Below are 22734 nucleotides of genomic sequence, written 5' to 3'. Positions count from 1 at the left end.
GATACCAAAAAGAAGAGACATTTTAAAGAACTGTAAAATAAACATGGTAAATTACTTTACACAGCTTAAGTGTAGTCAGATGTGGTCAGATGTTCAAAGCTGAATTTTTAAGTAGTGTTGCATTTTTAGTTCTCAAAGTACTCAAAGCTCTAGAGCAATAAGCAATGGGTAACTGCTTTACAGTAATAAAATAATAATAAAAAAAAACTCTTAAGATCCTTGAACAGACATACTTACTTGATTTTTTTATTTTCATTTTTCCAGACTTGAGAGTCTTGAGAGCAAATTTCTATTCCTTTGCTTTTCTCCCTGAGACACAAAGTACACGGAGATACAATGTACAATATATTGTCAAGTTGACGTCTGATAGCATGGAACAGAAAACGGAAACAAAAACCGATTTTTCTCACTTGATTTCCTTAGAGGGACCAGTGATTTTGTTCTTTACATGGTGCTGCTGAGGTTGTGTGTTGAGAAGATTCCAGTCACTGGTAAAGAGAAAAAAACCTTCAGAAAATCTTTGCATTACATAGCTTTCTTTTACTACATTACATCCATTTATATACAACAGCTACTAATTTTAGTAGTTAAAGTTATTAGTGCTCAGTGTGTTTTTTAATCATTATGAGGATTTCTTATGCCTTTACATAACAGTATGTCTTCGTTTCTCAGATAAGATCTACACCTAAAATAGTTGAAGCTCATTCAACATGGGTTTGCATGCTTTGACTTTAAAGACAACATTCCTGCTGAATGTATTCTACATGATAGCGATCAGTATGTCCTCATAAATAAATAGGTCCTCGTAAATAGTATCTTCTCGAAGATACTATTTACATTTAAAGTACAGTAACTTGTGAAACAGATCAGTGCAGTTTCACTATCATTTCCTCAGCTTGTTTCCCAATGTATACATAGGCAACATTGTTTGTTTTATGGTATGTTAATCTTCTGTCATGAAAATACGCTGACAAGGGAGACATGCTTCACTGTCTTTTGTTTTTCCTTTTGCCATCCAAAAGTTTTACAAATCCACAAAGCCTTAAAAGTCTCAAGGAGTATTTGCAAGCTGAATTGACCGCTGACTGATGGGAATGCATGACGAAATAATCTGAACTTACCTGTGAAAATTTTTTACCAACTCTACAGAATTCAACCTGCATGTAAACTCGAAAATAGAAAAATAACATTTGCTATTAATAATCAATAAAGCAACTGGTAGAATAGATTGGCTCCATGATGTTTGTTGGTGAAGCTACATTTCACACATAAAATGACTAAATATGCAAACCTTACCTCAAATGCAGGTGTGCTAAAAAACAATAATGTAAAGACTTTAATGGCTGAGAAATAAATACACCTTCATTATTTCTAGAACCAATCATTGGAGGATTTCAAAAATATTGAAAAAGACAAATATTTCATTCAAAAGCTTTATTCAAATTCAGTGCAATGCTCACATTGGTTTTTAGTCTCATCTTTTCAGTCTGTCTGTGTAGTCCGTAGTTCAGTTAACGCATTTTGTGTTTACTGCCTCTGAATCTGCTAGTTAGAACTTTTTTGTTTTTATCGGTTTCAATAATTAATTTCTCATAAGAACATAGAATCATAACTTGTCGTTTTGGTCGATCTGAATGTGAGGTTTCAAAGCTTTCAGGTCCCACATCTTCTGCAAACAGTACATCCCATTTTCTTCCCTAAACGTGAAAAACAGCACAAGCAGCTTTTGGGAACAACCTTTCAGCTTTCAGATCTTCCAGCTTCTGGTCTTTTGATATTCACCTATTTAATGTAATGTATAATTAGTAAAATTCCATAAAAACCCTAAAATATATTTGGCAGCAACTTTTACACTAGAAATAAATGGGTTTATCTCTACTTTATTTTACAGGAAGCACTGAATATATTTTGGGAGATATCGTTACAAATGTATATTGCTAGAAATTGCTGCAAATGGATTCTCTTGCTGTGTTTCAAAGATGACTGAAAATAGTGCTTCTCCAAAACAAAAACAATTGAATGCTTTTTTTAAAATGCTTGGGAATTTATTTTAATGTTTGCTTTTATTTTTCCCTTTGTAGATTAAACAAGCATATAAAAACATCTGAAAAACTGCCATCTGCGCCTTGTATCCCAACAGCAAAGTTTTAGAGTAAAACCAATTTTTACACCCAACTACAGTCAAAAACACAAAAGAGAAACTTACTTGTTGACAGCATAGTGGATAAAAGTGGTGAGAAGGCTGCCCAAAAGAAGGGCAGGTAAATACTGCAGGAGTTGTCTCCTCATGATTTCACATCCTGCGAATAATGAGTAGCACCTCTCTGTCTTTCTGTTTGCTTTGCTTTGTCATCGTTATCCCTTGATTACTGGGATCATAAAAATCTCTCTTTATGACTTTGTAAAATGAAATCCTTTTCATGTTCCCTTGTTTTTCATGATAGTTGGTACACTCTTGTCAAACTAGTTTTTTTTTGAACACCACCATTTAAACTTATTGATGCAAATAAACCCTAACCCACAAGCTTGATATTCCAGTTTCTTAGCTTAAATCAATGCTTCAAACAATGGATTGTAAAGGTAAGTAAAGCAAATGAAATGTATTTATCAGAAATTTGACTGTAAGTCATCTTTACAATTAGTTGTTGACATCAATATGATGACATTATGAGTATACTTTAGGCTACCTTCTGATTTTGATGTTTATAATTTGAAGGAAATGACAGCTCAAAATATATACTTTGCTTCGAACTTCCTGTCGCTACAATGAATCATTATGACTGGAGAATTTCAGTCTGAGGGTCAGATTTGAGCATCAGGGAGATATTATAACCCAATTGAGAATAGTTGAAACCAAAAGTTTACATACACCTAATAAAAAGACACATAACATTTTTTCTTCACTGTTTCCTCACTGACAAAGTAAAAAAAATAAATAAAAAAATCAGCCAAGAAAAGAGGAAGAGAAATATGCAGCTTCACAAGTCTGGTTCATCTCTAGGAGCAATTTACCGATGCTTCAAGGTGCTGCATTCATCTGCTCAAACAGCTATATGCAAAAATAGGCATGATGAGAATGTCCAACCATCATAATGCTCAAGAATGAGACGGGTTCTGTGTCCCAAAGATGAATGCATTTTGGTCTAAATGTGCAGAAAAGGCAAAGATTTAATGTAGATTATCGAGAAAGCCGGACTGCAGTTCGCAAATGCACATAGGGACAAAGATCTTCACTTCTGTTGACATGCCCTGTGGTCTGATGAAACTACAGTGGAACTATTTTGGCATAATTAAACTTTGTTACATTTGGAGGAAAAACTGGGATGCTTGTACCATCCAGCTGTGAAGTATCGGGGTGGTAATAATAAAGTGAAGTCAAGTTTATTTGTGTTGCATATTTCATGTAATATGAAAAACTGTGCGTTGACTACAGATCGTTCCTCTTTAGGTCCAAGGATAACTTCAGTTCAGCTGGAAAAAGTTACGTTATGGTAACAAATCTTACTTCAGTTTATAACCGAAGTTAGTGGGAGCATAGGTATTGGAAAAAGAGGAGTTCCAAGACTGAGCCTTGTGATTTCTGACTGCTTTTATGAGGAATGTCCAATTGAAACAAAGATATTCCTGTCTTTTATGTAAGATACAAACCAACTGAGTACTGGACCGGGGAGTCCTACCCAGTTTTCCAGTCATTTCAGTAATATGTCGCAGTCATGTTACATAATATGCACATGTGAGTGTACAGGTGGCCGTCACTGATTGGCTCCTGAAGACGTTGGCTTGTTGGCCTGCCAGATGTGACGACCATAAAAGACTCTGATGTGGATTTCCTGCTATCCAACCTGTGCTCAGCCCAACCCGCCGTACTGTTTGTTTCTGTTAAAACACCTTGTAAAAGTTCTTGAAGGAATGAGCTGTCATTTATTTTTCCTCATGTTTATTTTACTTAGGTTGGTAAGTTATTGGCATTTGGTTTATTTACCTTCAAATAAGTAAGTTTCGGTTAATATTAAGACAATTTTATTTTTTGTAAATGTTTGGCTTTATATCTCATTCTGAAGTCATATTATACTCTAATAGTTGTAAAAAATAACATTACGAGACATTCAAAACTGTGCTAGAGGTCTGAGGAGAATGGATCCTTCATGTCATGATCTGGTCACCCTTAGACATGTCATAAAAGTCAAACGCTGCACTGTTGTCCTACATTGTGGTTCTTTCACAGTCTGTATTTAAGTGGATGTCACTGAACTCTTTGACAAGGGCAGTTTCAATGGTAACACCAGAAAGACATCAGAGTGGTTGGTCATTGGTCAGAAGCTATTTAGTTGTTTAATAATAACCAAAACATTCCCTCCCAAAGTGGGATATCAAGACCATAGAAAGAAGACCTTAATTAATCAATTTATTTTTTCTAATTTTGCCATTTTCTCTGGATTTATGTTTGGTCAAAACATTGGTACTGTTGCAAAAAAGTTAAAAACTTTAAAAGTACAGATTAAATGCAAAGCATACATATGTGACAATGTCGCAAAGCACACAACTCGAACAAATAAATTACCTCTCCAACGCCATTCTCCACTTACAAAAAGTGGGCGCAGGGGTGCTGGTGCCTATCTCCGATTTGGGCTTTGCCAGATCCAAAAAATATTTATAGCTAACCTCAAATGTACTAAACCACTCACCATTCCCCAGACCCAAGTGTTTAAATAAATAAAAATAAGATTATCTACACCCTAAAAACATTGGGAAAGTATGAAATAACTTAAAGATGCAGAAGATTTTTGTTTTGCTCTTTTTCCAGTTTTATCTAGTCCCACTGGTGTGTTAGCAAGCTATCTATGTTTGCTGACATGCACCGTTGCAAACCGCTAAATATTTTTGGGTGGTTACGTGCCACAGCCAACATAAAAAAAAAACTGTTTGTGCAGAGAATTGAGTTCTCTGTCTCTGCACCTACTGTGCAGGAAATCCTGTTCAAGGGTGAAGACACTCCTCACTTCATGACTTATAAAGCAACAAGGACATGGAGTGATGAGGATCCAATTAATATTCTGTAACAAATATTTTGTAAACATTTACATGAGAGTTGTCTAACTAATCTATTCCTCTGGTTCACACTCCCCCAGGTGTAGCTTCAGGACACCTTGGTTGTGCAACTGCAACAAAAATTTAAACTCATCCGACATAACATGCACAGATTTCTTAGCTTCATTGTTGTCATAATAATGGTGAGTCAGGTCTTTGAAGCTGTGTGGGTGGAGACCGAAGGGCCAGAATCCATACAGATCCACGTTGTCACACAGCTCCAGCGCCAGACTGACCATCATCAGACCCGTGCTGAGACGGTTTTCCAACAATCCGTGAGAGCGCCAAAAAGCAGCCAGACTCTCAATGTACTTTGGGTTCATGAAAACAGACTGGATGGGCATTTCAAAGTCCTCAATAGTGTACAGAGCCCGGAAAGACAATGCTGTGTTTACGACGTAGGAGAATGCAGGAAGCAGCAGCATGGCGTCACCATATTGGCAAAGGCTCTCCACAAACTGACGTCGACTGCCTAAAAGCGAGCCGTACCTGCAATAATAAACAACAGTGAGATACAAAGCTTGAAAGAAATGTAACTTCAAATTTAAATTGTTTGCTCACCTATAAGTTAAAATGCTTGGGTTTGCAGTCACAAAGTCTGTTTTCACCCCAACATGTTCCTCATATCCGTTTAACAAAGGAGCCAGGTTACACCTGATGAAGTAACATAGACAGTTTAGTTTGACTTGCTTTTATTTTATTTTAAAATATATGTCATACACTTGACGATGTTCTTACCTGATCACAAATTCAGCTGAGTCAATCTCATTTCCACACTTGCTGTTTGCCAGGATTCCTCCGTTCCCAACAACAGCACATGAATGCAAAGTTTTATTCAAGATCTGATGCGTCTGCGATCATAGTGAATGGGAAATTCAAGGACATTTTTGCAAAATAAGATAATCTTCTTTGAATTTATCTTAGAACTTTCAGCTTTCTTGGGGGAATCTTTGGGGCGTTGGTTAGAGTGCAGCGTTGTCCATAATAATTTTTTGTATGTTGGGCAGGTTGCGCCAAAGGTCAAAGCTTAGTTTAACACATTCTTAAATAATGATGTAACAAGGAAGGATGATCAGTGAATAATACTTAAAGCCCAACTTACATTGACAAATGTTGCAAAATGTTGTGAGTTCACTGTGAGAGTATGCCCCCTGTCCCCATCATAGACAATCTTTGTTCTCATTGGACTGTTTTTCTGGGTTATGATGGCGTTCTCCAAACCATTGCAGTTGGCCTTCAGCCCTGTCCTGGGAAATCACAACCTCTTAGCAGTTAGCATTATTGCCATTGTACAAAAAAGGCCGTCTATGTGTCACAGTGTTTTATTTAGAAAATCTTGAAAAACCACTTCCTCAAATGCAATTCCTCTATAAAACATGACCACATAAAATATTTTGAGCTAAATTCCTCATTGAAGGATGGAGAGGTTTATAATGATAAATTTACCTGATTTCTTGGAGCTTTTCTTCGTCTTTAACCCAGCGTTGTGAATAATTCTGTAGCATTTCTTCTATTTTCTTCCTGTTGCACATCAACACAGATCCTCAGTAATATTTGTGAAAATGTCTGATATGACTTGATTTGTTGGGGCAAAAATAAAGATGAAGACAAGATAAAAATAGCTTGAACTTACCTGCAGTCTTGACAGGAATCATTTCGCTGAGGTTGCTTCGTGCTGTGATACCAAAAAGAAGAGAAGAAAGAAAGAAGATTTTAAAGAACTGTAAAGTAAAGATGGTACTTTACACAGCTTCATTGTGGTCGGTTTGTTGGTTAATGGTTAATGGGTAACTGCTTCACAGTAATAAAATCATTCGAAAAAAACTCTTAAGATCCTTAAGAAGACATACTTACTCGATTTTCTGATTTTCATTTTTCCAGACTTGAGAGTCTTGAGAGCAAATTTCTATTCCTTTGCTTTTCTCCCTGCGGCACAAAGTACACCGAGATACAATGTACAATATATTATCAAGTTGACGTCTGATAACATGGTACAGAAAACGGAAACAAAAATCGATTTTTCTCACTTGATTTCCTTACAGGGACCAGTGATTTTGTTCTTTACATGGTGTTGCTGAGGTTGTGTGTTGAGAAGATTCCACTCACTGGTAAAGAGAAAAAAACTTTATGAAAATCCTTCCATTTCATACTTTCTTTTTTTATGTTTGAAAACAACTAATAGTTTGTTATTTTCGTGCAAACTTGGACTTTGGATTGTGATTTACAGCTGTGGTCGTCGTAAAATGTGTGAAAGGCAATGGAAAGTCAGTTGTTTTGATGTGGATTTGTTTCAGCTCCCCATTTAAGCACAACATCTGCTGATTTTTAAAGCTTTATTGGCCCTTCTCTCTTGTGTGGTTTTTTTTATTATTCCCTATATGCCTTTGGATGTCTTTGTTTCTCAGGTAAGACCCACACCTCAAATAGTTGAGACTCATCCAACGTCTGAATACTTTAACGTTTAGAGAGAACATTCTCGTTGAATGTATTCCAGATAACACTGATCAGTATGAGCCCTATAGAGAGGAAATTCAGACACAATAAGAGCAGTGTTCTCCCAGATATTTCTATTTTACATTTAAAGTACAGTAATTTACGTATAACAGATCAGTACAGTTTCAATATCACTTCTTCTGAGATAAATTCTCCTGTTTGTTCGCCAACAAAGATCAAGAGTCGATAGCGGTGTTTGTTTTGTGTTAATCCCTTGTTGCGAAGCTATGCAGACAGTTTTGTCATTCAGTAAGAAGTGAAGCATGACCAGCTGCACAAAACTACTGCTAGGATTACACAAAAAGCTTTATTCAGATGAAATGCATGCAACACCCATTTCATTTGGGTATTACACCCAAATGAAATGGGTGTTCGGGAGTAACACACCCAAACATTCGGTGTGTTACTCCCATATTTTCAGTCTGTCTCTGTTTATGGGGGAATTGTGTTTAGTGCCTCTTTGTCTGCGAGTAAGACTGTTTTTTTTAATCAGTTTCAATAATTCATTTCTCCTAAGAACATTAAAAGGCTCAATCATAACTTCTTCTTTTGATCTATCCAAACATAAAGTCTTAAAGCTTTCATAGATCATATATCTTCTGCAAAAAATACATTGTCCCTATTATTTATTTTGCTAATACTGGTAGCAATTTTCCCATTTTCTTCCCTAAACATGAAAAACAGCACAAGCAGATTTTGGAAACAACCATGAAGGATCCTTTGGTATTCAGTAACTTTAATGTAATGTATAATTTGCAAAATTCCATAAAAAAAAAGCTAAAATACTTTGGCAGCCATTGTTAAAATAATGAGCAACTATTATCTAAAAATAAATGGGTTTAGCTCTACTTTTTTTCTTTTTTCTTTTTTCTTTACAGGAAACACTGAATATATTTTCACAAATGTATAATGCTAGAAAGTGGATTTTCGTGCCGTGTTTCAAAGACGATGGAAAGAAAAAGTGCTTCTCTCCAGTAACAGTTGAATGTTTTTACAAATGTCCAGGAATGTATTTTACTGTTTCCTTTAATTTTCCCTTTGTAGATTAAACAATCATATAAAAACATCAGGAAAAACTGCCATCTGTGCCTCGTATCCCAACAGCAAAGTTTTAGAGTAAAACCAACGCTTACACCCAACTACAGTCAAAAAAATATAAAAGCATGTTTGCATTAATTAGAAAAAAAGAGAAACTTACTTGTTGACAGCATAGTGGATAAAAGTGGTGAGAAGGCTGCCCAAAAGAAGGGCAGGCAAATACTGTAGGAGTTGTCCTCTCATGATTGCACGTCCTGCAAATCATGAGCAGCACCTCTCTGTCTTTCCATTTGCTTTGCTTTGTCATCATTACCCATTGATTACTGGGATTATAAAAATCTCTCTTTATGACTTTGTTAAACGAGATCCTTCCTGATCTCATTTAATGTTCCCTTTCATCTCGTGATAGTTGGTACACTCTTGTCAAACTAGTTGTTTTTTTTGTTTGTTTTTTTAACACCACCATTTAAACTTATTGATGCAAATAAACCCAACAAGCCTGATTTTCCAGTTTCTTGGCTTAAAGCAATGCTTCAAACAGTGGATTGTAAAGGTAAGTAAAGCAAACAAAACAACTTTACCAGTAATCTGACAGTAAATCATCTTTACAATTAGTTGCTGACAGGAATATGGGAAGCAGGGAGACATTGTAACACAGTTAAGACAGATGTTTACATACACGAAATTATTCATCTTTGAGAACAACTTAACGATGCTGGGAAGAGCCGCATTGTTCAACTATATGCAAATATAGACATGATGGGAATGTCTCAAGAATTACATGGGTCCTGTGTCCCAAAGATGAATGCATTTTGGTCCAAAAAAATCTATTTAGCTGTTATTTTAGGCAGAATAAACATAGGCCTTCAATCTATTTATCAGTGCTTCAAATAAAAAAATAAAATAAAATAGTCCAACCCAGACTTACACTTTGTCAAAGAAAATTTTTATTTACAAAGGGATATTCATTGTACAAAACACAAAATTAGTGCCCTGCAGCTTACAATAGGGCAGTTTGTTTCAGTATTTAGTGAGATGCATTTTTCAAGTAACTGGTACTTTATTCATTTTTGTCTGTTAGAGCTTAATATCCAACATTAAGCTGTGTCTTCACTCTGTATCTTATCTATATATTTTGTAAGCAGCAGGTCATCCACCTGTTTTTTTTGTTTTGTTTTGTTTTGTTTTAGATAGACTATTGATGTTTAAAGTGTAAAGGTTCATGTTCTACAATGTTTTTACCCTTACCTGCAAAAAGAATTCACACCATGTTCAGTAAACAAGCAAAAAGGTGGAGTCTAGATGTCAAACATATAAATTATTTGGCCTTTCTCAGGTTCTAAAATGTTTTAAATCTAACCTCAAATTCAAAAAACTTCTCCAAGCAGATTCCACATAATGGGGTGTTTAAATAAATAAAATACAATTAATTTGGAAAAGAAAAACAAAACAAAAAAACTAATCACACCTAGAAAGCCTTGGAAAAGTTGGTGAAAAAAAAGGAAATAAGTATGCTCCTACAATTAAAAGGTTTAGTATTTTCTTCTTACCATAACTATAAAATTGGCCAGTCATGCACCCGCCTGCGGCTTCTCTTCCTGCTTTTCCTGTTTTTTCCCTGCACACCTGAGTTACTGATGAGTGTTAACAAGCTGTGGTTGTTTGTTGTCATGATTATGTTTCTTAAAGAGGCAACAGCTAAAAAAAAAACTGGTTTGTTCACATGGTTGAGTTCTCTGCCAGGAACATGTAACTCTTTTGCTTAATTATTTATCTTTTCATTGTTTGAAGAACAGATAAACCATCAAACAAATAAAAGCAACAAACAGATAAAAGCAACAAACATTAACCCTCAGAACAAAAGAATGAACTACAAATAATTTTTATATAAACATACTCAATAAAAGGTCATTTTTGTACCGATCCTTACAGGTACATTTGTAAAGAAACAGCACAGGAAACAAATGAGGGATAATTTTTCAGTCGTGTTTTCATGTTGTCTTTTATTCACTTATAGATGGCACAATTTCAAATTCAATATTCAATTAACAGGGAAAATTAATTTAGCTTTTCGCTAAATGCATCAACATCTGCAGATCCAGCTTTTATTAGGATAGGGCACTTCCAGTTATCGGTTGACTAGTTTGCATATTAGCTAAATATTTATGCTTCAAACAATATTTAGCTTGCTTGCTAACAAAATATTTGGAGCTAAATATTTAGTTTGTAAAGAAAAAAAAAATCTTCAAATTAAATACTTAGCTTGCAACTAGATATTTTAGTTTGTGAACTAGATAAGCCAAATTATTATCATTAATTTTTGACTACTGGTATGTAACTTTCCAACGGCACCTGAGAGACAAACTGCAAAAGTGCAAAAATATGTAAAATTTAAATGTTTCGTGGCACATAGTGAGGATAACATTCTTTGGTTTGGCTTTTTTTCTTGATAATAAATAAAATAGACATCATTCTTTGCTGGACTTAATGAAGTGACATGCCTGAAGGTTCAGGAATTGAAAGCCCAAGGAACTTATCAAATGTGCATCACTAATTTGGGTGGTGCAAAGAAGTTGTCAGCTTCTGCATTTCATTCCCTGTTTTTGCTTCTGCCTGCTTGCTCTCACTTTTCTGCTACCTTTCAGAGCAGAGACGGTCTTCAGTCCCCTGCTGTGCAGAATATCACGTTCAAGAGTGGAAATACCCATCACTCCACGACGTGTAAACATTTTTCAAGCATCTACATGAAAGTTGTCTGTTCATCAGGTCCACATTTCCTCAGGTGCAGTTTCAGCACACCTTGGCTGTGCAACTGCAACAAAAAAAATTATTCATCTGACATAACGTGCATTTTGTTTCTAGCTTTGATGTCATCATAATAATGGTAAACCAGGTTTTGGAAGCTTTCTGGGTGGAGACTGAAAGGCCAGAATCCATACAGATCCTGATTGTCACAAAGCTTCAGCGCCAGACTGACCGTCATCAGACCCGAGCTGTGACGTTTTCCCTTCAATCCGTGAGAGCGCCAAAAAACTGCCAGACTCTCCAGGTACTTTGGGTTTATGAAGGCAGACTGGATGGGCAACTTAAAGTCCTCAATGGTGAAGAAAACCCGGAATCCAGGAAGCAGCAGTATGGCTTTGCCATATTGGACCAGACTCTCCGCAAACCTGCGCCGACGTCCTAAGAGCGAGCCGTACCTGCAATTATAAAACAGCTGTGAGTTACAAAGTTTGAAAAACTGTAACTTAAGGTGATACAGTTTAAACTGTTTCCCCACCTTGGAGCTAAGATCCTCGAGTTTGCAGACACAAAGTCTGTTTTCACCCCAACATGTTCCTCATATCCACTTAGCAAAGGAGCCAGGATACACCTGATGAAGTGACATAATTTGATTTGGTTTTATTTTAATTTAAAAGATATGTTCTACACCTGACAATGTTTTTTTTACCTGATCACAAATTCAGCTGAGTCAATCTCATTTCCACACTTGCTGTTTGCCAGGATTCCTCCGTTCCCAACAACAGCACATGAATGCAACGTTTTATTAAAGACCGGATGCTTCTGCAATCATTAGCAACAGGAAATTCAACAATATTTTACAAAGTAATATTGAGTTCATCCTAGAATATTCACTAAATCTTGAAGGAGAAGCTTTGGGTTATCTGCTATGTTTTTTTATTTAATAGAACAGGTTTGGCCAAAAGTCATTTTACCACCAGACCTACAGATAAGTTTAGGTTTAAAGTAAATGTTTGATTTCACTATCAAGTTTATTATAAACAGAAGCAGAGGTGTGTGATATGGTAAAAGAAATCTATATTTTGTACATTTAATGATAGACATATTACAATAACTACATAAATATATTGGTAAACTCTAATAGACCAGCAAAAAGTCAGAATCTCTTTTAAATACCCAAAAAAGCAACCAGGTTTGAAGCTGCTTCTCTCCACATCCAACAGTAGATGTGATCTGTTTCACTGTTTTAATGTTCCAAAATTAAATCACGAAAACTGCGTAAGCCCTGACTGATTTAGTCCAAACGAAAATTATTTTTATTTTATTTCTTGAAAGACTGGTTGGTAAAACTTCTTGTTCAGTTTGTTAAAAGAAGATTTTAGAGGAATTAAAGTATGTTCAAGTGATAATTTATGATTTTATAAATTCTCATGATAAGTTATTTGTAGCTATGGAATGTACTCCTGTGTACACTTTTAAATGTGCTGTAGAACAAATACCGGAAAATGAACCCAGAGACAGCAAAGATTAATTACTTGTTGAAAAGTCTAATAATTTGTAAAAATGTTGAAAGATCATTTTTGTACAACTACATGTTAATACCAAGTGTAATAGTAACACCAAATGCTTTGGGTAAAAAAAAACACATATAATTACAGAAAAATCATATCAAAGAAAAAAGGTCCACCAGAAATCACATTCTTAAAGAGTGATGTGCCTCGGCGCAGGGGCCGGCGGCAGCTGCAGGCGGTGCCCAGGGACCAGGATCTCCGGTCCCTGTAAGTGGGATATCAAGATCATAGGAGGAAGACCTTAATTAACCAATTTATTTTTTCTAAATTTGCCATTTTCTCTGGATTTATGTTTGGTCAAAGCAGTTGGTACAGTTGCAAAAAAGTTTAAAACATTAATAGTACAGATTAAATGCAAAGCGTACATATGTGACAATGTCGTAAAGCACACAACTCGAACAAATAAATTACCTCTCCAACGCCATTCTCCACTTACAAAAACTAACTTAGGCCACTAATTAGCTCCCAATAATTAATCATTTAAAAAGATAGAAAATGTTTTTTTTTACCTGTGTTTTTGTTAATCGCAGTTCTTTACCCCAATTTAAAAAGTAAACATTCATGTTTCAAAAAGTTTTTTTCCGTTGCAAATATTATTCACACTATGTTTAGTATAATGGGACAAAGAAATAAGGTGAATGGATGTTATAAATAAAAAAAGATACACGCTCTGTCAGTTCTAGGCGTGAAAAAAATAAATGAGTTGAGCTTTCCATTGCTGCTGGTGTGTTAGCAAGCTGTGTCTATGCTGACATGCACCGTTGCAAACGGCTAAATAGTTTTAGGTGGTTATGTGCCACAGTCAACATAAAAAACTGTTTGTGCAGAGACTTGAGTTCTCTGTCTTTGCACCTACTGTGCAGGAAATCATGTTCAAGGGTGAAGACACTCCTTGAGACTTGAGTTCTCTGTCTTTTTGACAGCTACCTGTATTGTTTTACATTTAATTCCCTGCTGTTGCTTGCCTGCTTCCTCTCACCTTTCTGATACTTTTAAGGTCAGAGACGGTCTTCAGTCTCCTACTGTGCAGGAAATCATGTTCAAGGGTGAAGACACTCCTCACTCCATGATTTATAAAGCAACAAGGACATGGAGTGATGAGGATCCAATTAATATTCTGTAACAAATATTTTGTAAACATTTACATGAGAGTTGTCTAACTAATCTATTCCTCTGGTTCACACTCCCCCAGGTGTAGCTTCAGGACACCTTGGTTGTGCAACTGCAACAAAAATTTAAACTCATCCGACATAACATGCACAGATTTCTTAGCTTCACTGTTGTCATAATAATGGTGAGTCAGGTCTTTGAAGCTGTGTGGGTGGAGACCGAAGGGCCAGAATCCATACAGATCCACGTTGTCACACAGCTCCAGCGCCAGACTGACCATCATCAGACCCGTGCTGAGACGGTTTTCCAACAATCCGTGAGAGCGCCAAAAAGCAGCCAGACTCTCAAGGTACTTTGGGTTCATGAAAACAGACTGGATGGGCATTTCAAAGTCCTCAATAGTGTACAGAGCCCGGAAAGACAATGCTGTGTTTACGACGTAGGAGAATGCAGGAAGCAGCAGCATGGCGTCACCATATTGGCAAAGGCTCTCCACAAACTGACGTCGACTGCCTAAAAGCGAGCCGTACCTGCAATAATAAACAACAGTGAGATACAAAGCTTGAAAGAAATGTAACTTCAAATTTAAATTGTTTGCTCACCTATAAGTTAAAATGCTTGGGTTTGCAGTCACAAAGTCTGTTTTCACCCCAACATGTTCCTCATATCCGTTTAACAAAGGAGCCAGGTTACACCTGATGAAGTAACATAGACAGTTTAGTTTGAGTTGCTTTTATTTTATTCTTAAAATAACATATTTAAGTGTTTTACACTTAAATATGTTCTTACCTGATCACAAATTCAGCTGAGTCAATCTTATTTCCACACTTGCTGTTTGCCAGGATTCCTCCGTTCCCAACAACAGCACATGAATGCAACGTTTTATTAAAGACCGGATGGTTCTGCAATCATTAGCAACAGGAAATCCAACATTATAAAATAAACTACTTAGAATCTATCCTAGAACATTCACCTTAGCTCATTGGGGGCCGGTTTTCGGTGTTCGTTGTAGTTCTATCATCTTATAAATGACTGAATATAGTGGAAGGAGTCCTCTGACTTTATAAGGGTCTGTACATGCACACGCACACACACAGCCCTTTTGTTTGAGTCCTTCATTTAACCAGGTTGACTCAGGGACATGATATAAAAGTAAAGTTAAGGCTAAAATACAAATAATCAAAGCATCTACAAAGAAATGCCTTTTTAAACTGATTACATTACATTTAAAGATTCTACCTTCTTTCACTTTAAGTCTTTCTGCATTTCATTGCTGTCTCATGGAGCAGCAAACTGGAAGAACTTGTGGTCATGATTCGTGCGAACATCAGATACAGTAGCCATGTTGTGTTGAGGATGCCTCAACGGACGCCTGTAGATGTGCATGAATAGTTCTCTCAGAAATATATAAAAAAATAGGTGTGGCTCAGTGGTTTGGAAAAGCCTACTAGGGCATACATGACATGCAGCAGATAATGAACAGGCCAACTTATCTGTTCCCACTCCGGCATGCACACAGAGTTTCTATTTAACACATACCAAACATGAGCATGTACCGCCTCCCTTGATTCTCCTAATAAAAGTCTGAAGAGGAACCAACCAGCTTGCAACTCCTTAATTAGGAAGTTTTATGAACATTTTTATATAAAACTTGTACAAAAGCTTAACAATGATTAATGCTGAGTAAAACTGTAGCACAAACTTTTCTGATTAAAAAAGTAAAATCAAGCCAAAAAAAAAAAAAAAACACATCACAAAATCAAATTCTTAAACATTGATGTAATAATAAATTAATTCTAAATAAAACACAACTTACTTTGACAAATGTGGCAAACATAAGTGAGTTCACTTTGACATGATGCCTCCTCTCAGCATCGTAGACTATCTTTGATCCCAGTGGAGTGTTTTTCTGGGTTATGATGGCGTTCTCCAGGCCACTGCACTTAAGGCTGAGCCAAGTCCTCGGAAATCACAAGATCATAACATCCTCAGCATTTAGCTTTATCTAGACATTTTCATTGTACAAAAAAAGAAATCTAATTTCCTCTTCTTTTTTTTGTAATTTGTGCATTGTTTGTTTTAGGTGGATGTTCATTTTGTCAAAAACATACTCCACACGGAGAGTGACGAACAATAGCGCAAGTCTCCACCATCTGTGCTGAAACCCAACACACAGGACGAGAGGCGTGTTGGGTTTCATCCTTTCATTTTCTAATTTGAAGCTTGAAGCTTTTAATGCTAAATGTACCTGATTTCTTCATGCTTGTCTTCGTTTTTAACCCACGATTTTGAGTAATTCGTAAGCATTTCTTCTATTTTCTCCCTGTTACACATCAACACATATAGATACTCAGTAATGTCTGTAAGCATTTTTGTCACCAAATTAAAGAAATGGAGCAGCTTGAACTCACCTGCAGTCTTTACAAGGCTGGGGATTGTTTTTCTGATCTTTCTTGTTGCTGTGGTACAAAAAAAGATACATTTTTAAAGAACTGTAAAATAAAGATGGTAAATTACTTAACACAGCTTCATCATTGGTTGGTTTGTCGGCTAAATGACTCTAGTAGAAGCTGGGTTTCAAAGCAGTGTCATTTTTTTCAGTGCATCAAGAGACAGAAGCAGAAATGAAGATGAATAAATGGCACTGTTACATCTGAATCAAATGAATGGTTCAAATGAACCAGGACTTTGTGAAACTTCTTGACATTCAGTTTTGATTTAGGCATCCAAACGTCGCAGGACACTGACCCATGAGGACCGGAGTTGCAGAACCCTGCTGCAGAGAACGGAAAGGGTTCTGTGCAGAAGATAAGATAATGTATGCACAAATTTTTGTGTTCCCAGAAAGCCAGTGTTGCTGGGTTGTTAGGGAGAGGCAGATGCAGTTTAAAGAAGGCCTATGTGAAAATGTTGTAGAGAAAACTGACGGATCGATCTGAATACAGGGGGATTTATTTAAATCCATCTGGAGAACAAGGAACTGTGAACACTGGTATTCCCCAACATATAGCTCTAACTTTAGGTCCAGTCTTTTTCTACAGACACACTTTCTATTGTATATTTGCTTCATCTATCTTGAGGAATCCTTTCACATTTAACATCTGATTTTGGAATGTGGTCTCAGTCAGTTCAACCTGAATATAATACATTGAAGCCTGTGTTTGTAATCTAAATAATAAAACATAAAATAATGCTGCAAGGCATCACATAAGGACAGCTGTTTTATTGTAATGTATTTTCTAAAAATCAATCAAAAAAATTCTTTAACATCTTTGACAAGTTACTTACTTGATTATTTGAATATCATTTTTCCAGACTTGAGAACAAACTTCTGTTAGTTTATTGTTTTTCTCCCTGAGACAAAAAAGTACATCCAGATACAAAGTACAATATAATTTTGGGATGACTTTTGATGACATGGAAGAGGAAGCAGTTTACTCTCACCTGCTTTTTTTACACGAATCAGTGATTTTGTTCTGTGCATGGAGGTGCTGAGGGTGTATGCTGAAAAGATCCCAGTCACTGATAAACAGAAAAAAATGTTTGGTAAAATTGTCACTTAGACTTGAAAGCAGAAACTGAGCTTGAGTTGCGTTTTTACAGAATCTTTCAACATGGAAAAATAAGTAAAATGCAAAGTAAAGTCTGTTGCTCTGACTTGAATTCCTTCAAGTTTTTCCTTCATGCAGTTAAAAGTATTGTGTTTTTTTATTATTATTATTTAAATCTTTTGTTAATATTATGAAAATCTGTTGTATGTTTTGATGATTTTCCAGAATAGGAAAACCTTTCAAGTTATGATGCAATAAAATTTAAAATAGTTGCTAAATAACTAGCAGAAGCCCACAAATGAACTAGGAATTGACTAACATTCATTTTCCAGTAAGTTTTGTCAGTAAGACAAACGTATCTTACTTCCATTTTTCTGTCCTTCCTTTAGTTAAATGTCCAGCTTATGCTTCACTTTGAATTTCAGATGTTGAAAAATTTGAGACTGATAATAGATATTCCAACATATTTATTGAGGCTGATATAATTTTTAACACTTAAATATAATTAACTACTCAGGCACCATGTGTAAGCTTTGGTCTTTTCCATTTTACTAGCAGTATCTGAAGTAAATTTTATCAAAAAATTGTAGGTCCGAACATATTCATCCCCCTCATTATGATCACAATGCATTTCTTTTTTTAGTATCTGATATATCAGGGTCTTCCACTGTTTTATTCCAATTACAGTCCAAATATCTTTGATTCTCATGTATAAAACCTATACTTAAATGGTCGTAAATCACCCAAATTTTCTGGCATTTTTAAAGTTTAAAGAAAACTTACGTGTTGAATGTATTTTGAAATTTCCTTGTCTACTTTAGGACACACACATATATAAACATGTACACGGCTCCAGGACAGAATAGAATAGAATAACAAATTACTGTGCAGTTATCAGAAATAGGAATATTGGATTTGTGAAACTGAGTCAGACCACCTTTCCAAAAATCTACATAATTGAAAACTGTGTATTGAAAACTGAAAAAGACAGCCTATTTACCTTACAGAAATGTTGTTTAAAAATCAATAGGAATAAAAAAAAAAACACACAAATTAAATTAAACATATACAAACTAAAAATGAAAAATTGCACTTAAGGCTGAGCCCAGTATCTATATAGCCAGGTAACTGGCTATATAGATAGGCAGACCATAGTCAGACAGACAGAGAACTTTATTGTCATTGTATGTTGACATTAAAATGTATTGTCTTGAGTAATAAATTTACCAATTCAAAAGTGAAAAATTGCTAAAAAAAAATAAAATAAAAATAAAAGTTTAGTCAAACAAAAATAAATATTTAAAAGGAAAAATATATAAATGTATAACTTTAAAAGTCAACGAATTTGTATGTCGTCAGTTCAGTTTGAATTTATAATATTCCCATAGGATCTGCAGCATGACTGTCTCCTGCCCTAGACGTAAAGCTGCAGTATGTAACGTTTATTTACATTATTTTTTATTTAATTAAAATTATCACTATGTCCTGAAAATATAAGACAAATCTGTGTAAAGAATTAGCTCCTCTGCCTTCTCCCTGTGAACCTGCTGTCATCTGAACAAATATTCTGCTCTGTCAGACAACCAATCAGAGCGGGAAGAGGGTCATAGCGCTGTCAATTGTTCTCATGTAGGCGCTGCTCTACCCCAGCATCCATGGAACTTCAAGTTGCTTCTCCACCATTAGCATATTTAGAAGCATAAACATGAGGTTGATTGACAGTGCTAAGACCCTCCTCCTGACTGGGTGTTTTTGACTGTTTGTTTTCTTAGCGCTGCCAATCAACCTAATGTTCGTGCTTCTAAATATGCTAATGGTGGAGAAGCAACTTAATGTTCCAGGAGAACTGGAGTAGAGCGGTGCCTTTGTCTGCTGCTGTACAGTTGGAGTACCTACACTGTACAGCAGTAAGTCAGTGACAGAATCTGGTCATCAGCTTCTTGGACAGACGACACCGCCCGAGGGTTCTCAGAAAAAATGAGTCTTTGCTGGGCCTTTTTTTAAAGAGTTATTTGGTGTTAAAGCTCCAGGTGAAATCCTTTGAGATGTAGACTCCCAGAAATTTGAAACTGCTGACCCTTTCTGCTTGCTAATGTCACATGCTGTTTTAATGTCACATGCTGTTTTATTTTTTTTAATTATGTAAAGCACTTTGAAATGCCTTGCTGCTGAAATGTGCTATACAAATAAAATTTGATTGATTGATTGATTGATTGCTCACCATCTATGCTAAGCCCTGGATCAATCGTCCTCTTTGCTCTGAAGTTGAGGATTATTTCCTTTGTCTTCTTGGTATTCAAGGTAAGGGAATTCTCCCTTCACCATTGGTTTACCATGCTATTAGCCTTTGAACCTCTTCTGTATATAGTTGTGTCATCCACATTTTTGAACAAGATGATACTTTTTTTTTTTTTTACACATACACACACACGCACACGTAGCTCTCAGATACCCACACAGAGACTCAGCCACTCCCCCTGTTTCTCTCTCATATACACAAATGGATCCAATAACTAAATTCCAATGCGGCCACAGTCAAGGGACTTCCTTTCTTCTGTAAGTCAGATCGAAGACCAACCTTTTATCTTTTATTTTCTTGTCCTATGGTGGACACTGTCACCCCTTTGCGTTTCTTCAGTATCTCAGATTGGCCAACGTGTTCTTTTTCGAGGGCAGTTCTCCTCGAGGAAAAATGGAAGAAAATCTATCCTGTACCTTCCCCGCATCCGACAGAAGGGGGGCGTGGCCAACTCCCACTGCTGGACCCAGACCGAGCTGATCGTCCTTTACACCGAAAACTACTTTATTCCTTCGCACTTAAAACTACTTTATTCCTTCACACCTAAAACTACTCCTATGAACAATGGCTGATAACTGAAATTTAGACAGATCAGTGAAACAGTATGAACCACGGCTGATAACTGAAATTTAGACAGATCAGTGAAACAGTATGAACCACGGCTGATAACTGAAATTTAGACAGACCAGGGAAACAGTACAAAGGTGTATTTTAAGGAAAAAGTTTCCTTACCATTTGTGTGGGCAATACACAAGAGTACTGTATCCGAAGGTCTGCGCCTGAACGGCCAATCCAGTTTCTGCTCATGTGTCAACACAAACCCGTCCTCTGCTACCACTTGTTGAGGATGGAAAATTCTACCCGATGAATCAAAATGCGTAATGACACATGGAGCATAAAATCAGCCAACAAAATCATTAAGACTATACTTAATGATTTTATTCACTTATTTTATTCACTTTCAGCGCTGAAAGGAGACACTTTTACCATTACATTCGAGAAGAGTTTCTAAAAAAGTCTGTGCAGTGTCTGAGGAGAAGGAGGAGGCTAGCTGATTATATGGCCTGAAGACACTCCCTGAAATCACACCATGTCTCTGTGGCCTGATAAGTTTCTGTTTTCTGAGAAATGGGCCTTAGCGTCTAACACAGTGGTTCTTAACCTGGGTTCGATTGAACCCCAGGGGTTCGATGAGTCGGTCTCAGGGGTTCGGCGGAGCCTCTGCCGCAGAGGTAAAGACACACTTGTGTAAAGTCGTGATGACGCCCCGCTTTGCCATCACTTGCTACAGAGAATCATGTTACATTGCTTAGCCAATCAGTGCTGCGAAGGAGCACTGATTGAAGGAGCTCCACTCTCAGCATGGATTTGAACTTGTGTCTTTAATTACTTCAGTAAAGCTCACAGTTTTTACCAAATTCTATAGTCTAAATCTGCTCCTTAGTCACATCTTTTCGGGGTTGGTACTGCCTCTAGTGGCGTGGGGGAGATAATACAACTAATATAATTACATTAATAAATCAGAATACCACAAATTATTTTCTGTGTTGGTGGGGGGTGGGGGGGTTCGGTGAATGCACATATGAAACTGGGGGGTTCGGTATCTCAAAAAAGGTTAAGAACCACTGGTCTAACAAAATCAAAAATGTAACTCTTTACAATGGGCCTTTTTCGACCTTGGTAAAGCGTCTCAAAAGCACCCTCTCAGAAGTTGGCATTGTAAATGTTTGCCATTGCACAAAAGGGTCAACTAACTGTCATATTTTTTATTTATACATTGTTCAATTAGAAAAGATGTTAATTTTGTTAAAAACATATTGTATGAATTCAGTAAACGCTACTTTTGGGCAAGTGTGACACAGTGATACACAATCCAAAGACAACTTGGTAAACCCAGCTGAGCCAAAAATACATCATAATATCTGTACCAAATCTAAACTCCTCTGTCTTGCTCATAAAAGTATAGCTATGGACCTGGGTATCAAGATTGATACCCAGGTCTAATCTTGATACCCAGATACCCAGATTGATACCCAGATTGGACTACTGTTTTCTGTTAGTTGCCGCCAACTAACAGAAGACAGTAGTGGATTTTTAGGTAGATAAGATTGGTGGATAAGATCAGCTTCACATGATTGGTCGATCACCGATCTCCTATAATTAAGGAAATTGGATCCAATTTATTGGTAAATTCTGAGGGTGACCAGATGTTTAAATTTTTTCTTGATGTATTTTCACTGTTATTTTCAATGTTTCAATATGCAATATAGCTGCCTACTGCAAGCTTTTTATCTCTGTGCCTTTTTAATTTGAACTTGAAACTTAATAAGTGATAGTGATTAAATTAGCATTTTTTTAAATGGCCTACAGGTTTAATATTATCAGTAATTAAGTTGATAAAGCTGTAGTAAAAATAAAAGACTTTCACAAATGCCATCTCTGAGAATAAGACATGTACCATTAGGCTAAATGTTTCATTTTCTAGTTTGAGGCTTTTAATAATAAATTTACCTGATTTCTTTGTACTGTTCTTCGTTTTTAACCCAGGGTTGTGAGTACTTCTCAAGAATTTCATTCATTTTCTGCCTGTTGCACATCAACACATGCAGATACTCAGTAATGTCTAGGAATACAGTACAGACCAAAAGTTTGGACACACCTACTCATTCAATGAGTTTCCTTGATTTTCATGACTATTAACATTGTAGATTCACACTGAAGGCATCAAAACTATGAATTAACACATGTGAAAATATGTACTAAACAAAAAAGTGTAAAACAACTGAAAATACGCCTTACATTCTAGTTTCTTCAAAGTAGCAACCTTTTGCTGTGATTACTG

The 22734-nt window shown here is 36.2% G+C and overlaps 2 protein-coding genes and 1 long non-coding RNA gene across 6 annotated transcripts in view; all 3 read right to left on the bottom strand.

Moving 5' to 3' along the window:
- Positions 1 to 237: 237 nt before the first annotated feature.
- On the bottom strand, positions 238 to 2312 carry LOC107836869 (uncharacterized). The gene is made up of 3 exons (XR_001662845.1): positions 2207 to 2312; positions 411 to 488; positions 238 to 309 (listed from the first exon to the last, which is right to left on the bottom strand). It is a non-coding gene; the product is annotated as an uncharacterized LOC107836869 (long non-coding RNA).
- A 2646-nt stretch (positions 2313 to 4958) lies between these two features.
- LOC103142252 (alpha-2,8-sialyltransferase 8F-like) lies at positions 4959 to 6609 on the bottom strand. Its single transcript, XM_016674330.1, has 6 exons — positions 6535 to 6609; positions 6191 to 6335; positions 5827 to 5939; positions 5650 to 5742; positions 5103 to 5577; positions 4959 to 4999 (listed from the first exon to the last, which is right to left on the bottom strand). Exons 1-5 carry the CDS (start codon positions 6591 to 6593, stop codon positions 5103 to 5105), a joined length of 885 nt encoding a protein of 294 aa, XP_016529816.1. The 5' UTR covers positions 6594 to 6609; the 3' UTR covers positions 4959 to 4999.
- A 4443-nt stretch (positions 6610 to 11052) lies between these two features.
- Positions 11053 to 22734, bottom strand: part of LOC103142145 (alpha-2,8-sialyltransferase 8F-like) — a 14463-nt gene continuing 2781 nt past the window's right edge. The window contains exons 4-13 of one of the 4 annotated variants that reach the window (XM_016674325.1): positions 17487 to 17564; positions 17331 to 17396; positions 16454 to 16501; positions 16291 to 16365; positions 15859 to 16003; positions 14832 to 14944; positions 14645 to 14737; positions 14098 to 14572; positions 13912 to 13994; positions 11734 to 11819 (exon numbers count right to left, since the gene is read on the bottom strand). In XM_016674325.1, coding sequence (XP_016529811.1) covers positions 14098 to 14572; positions 14645 to 14737; positions 14832 to 14944; positions 15859 to 16003; positions 16291 to 16365; positions 16454 to 16501; positions 17331 to 17396; positions 17487 to 17564 — 1093 coding nt within the window. In that variant the 3' untranslated portion in view covers positions 11734 to 11819; positions 13912 to 13994. Of the gene's footprint in view, positions 11820 to 13911; positions 13995 to 14097; positions 14573 to 14644; positions 14738 to 14831; positions 14945 to 15858; positions 16004 to 16290; positions 16366 to 16453; positions 16502 to 17330; positions 17397 to 17486; positions 17565 to 22734 lie in introns of all 4 variants that reach the window. The other 3 variants (XM_016674326.1, XM_016674327.1, XM_016674328.1) reach the window with 3 other exon arrangements.

Source organism: Poecilia formosa, unplaced genomic scaffold (genome assembly GCF_000485575.1).
Source record: "Poecilia formosa unplaced genomic scaffold, Poecilia_formosa-5.1.2 Scaffold94, whole genome shotgun sequence".
NCBI lineage: Eukaryota > Metazoa > Chordata > Actinopteri > Cyprinodontiformes > Poeciliidae > Poecilia > Poecilia formosa.
The sequence above is the reverse complement of the archived record's forward strand: the minus strand, read 5'-3'. Positions and strand labels throughout refer to the sequence as shown.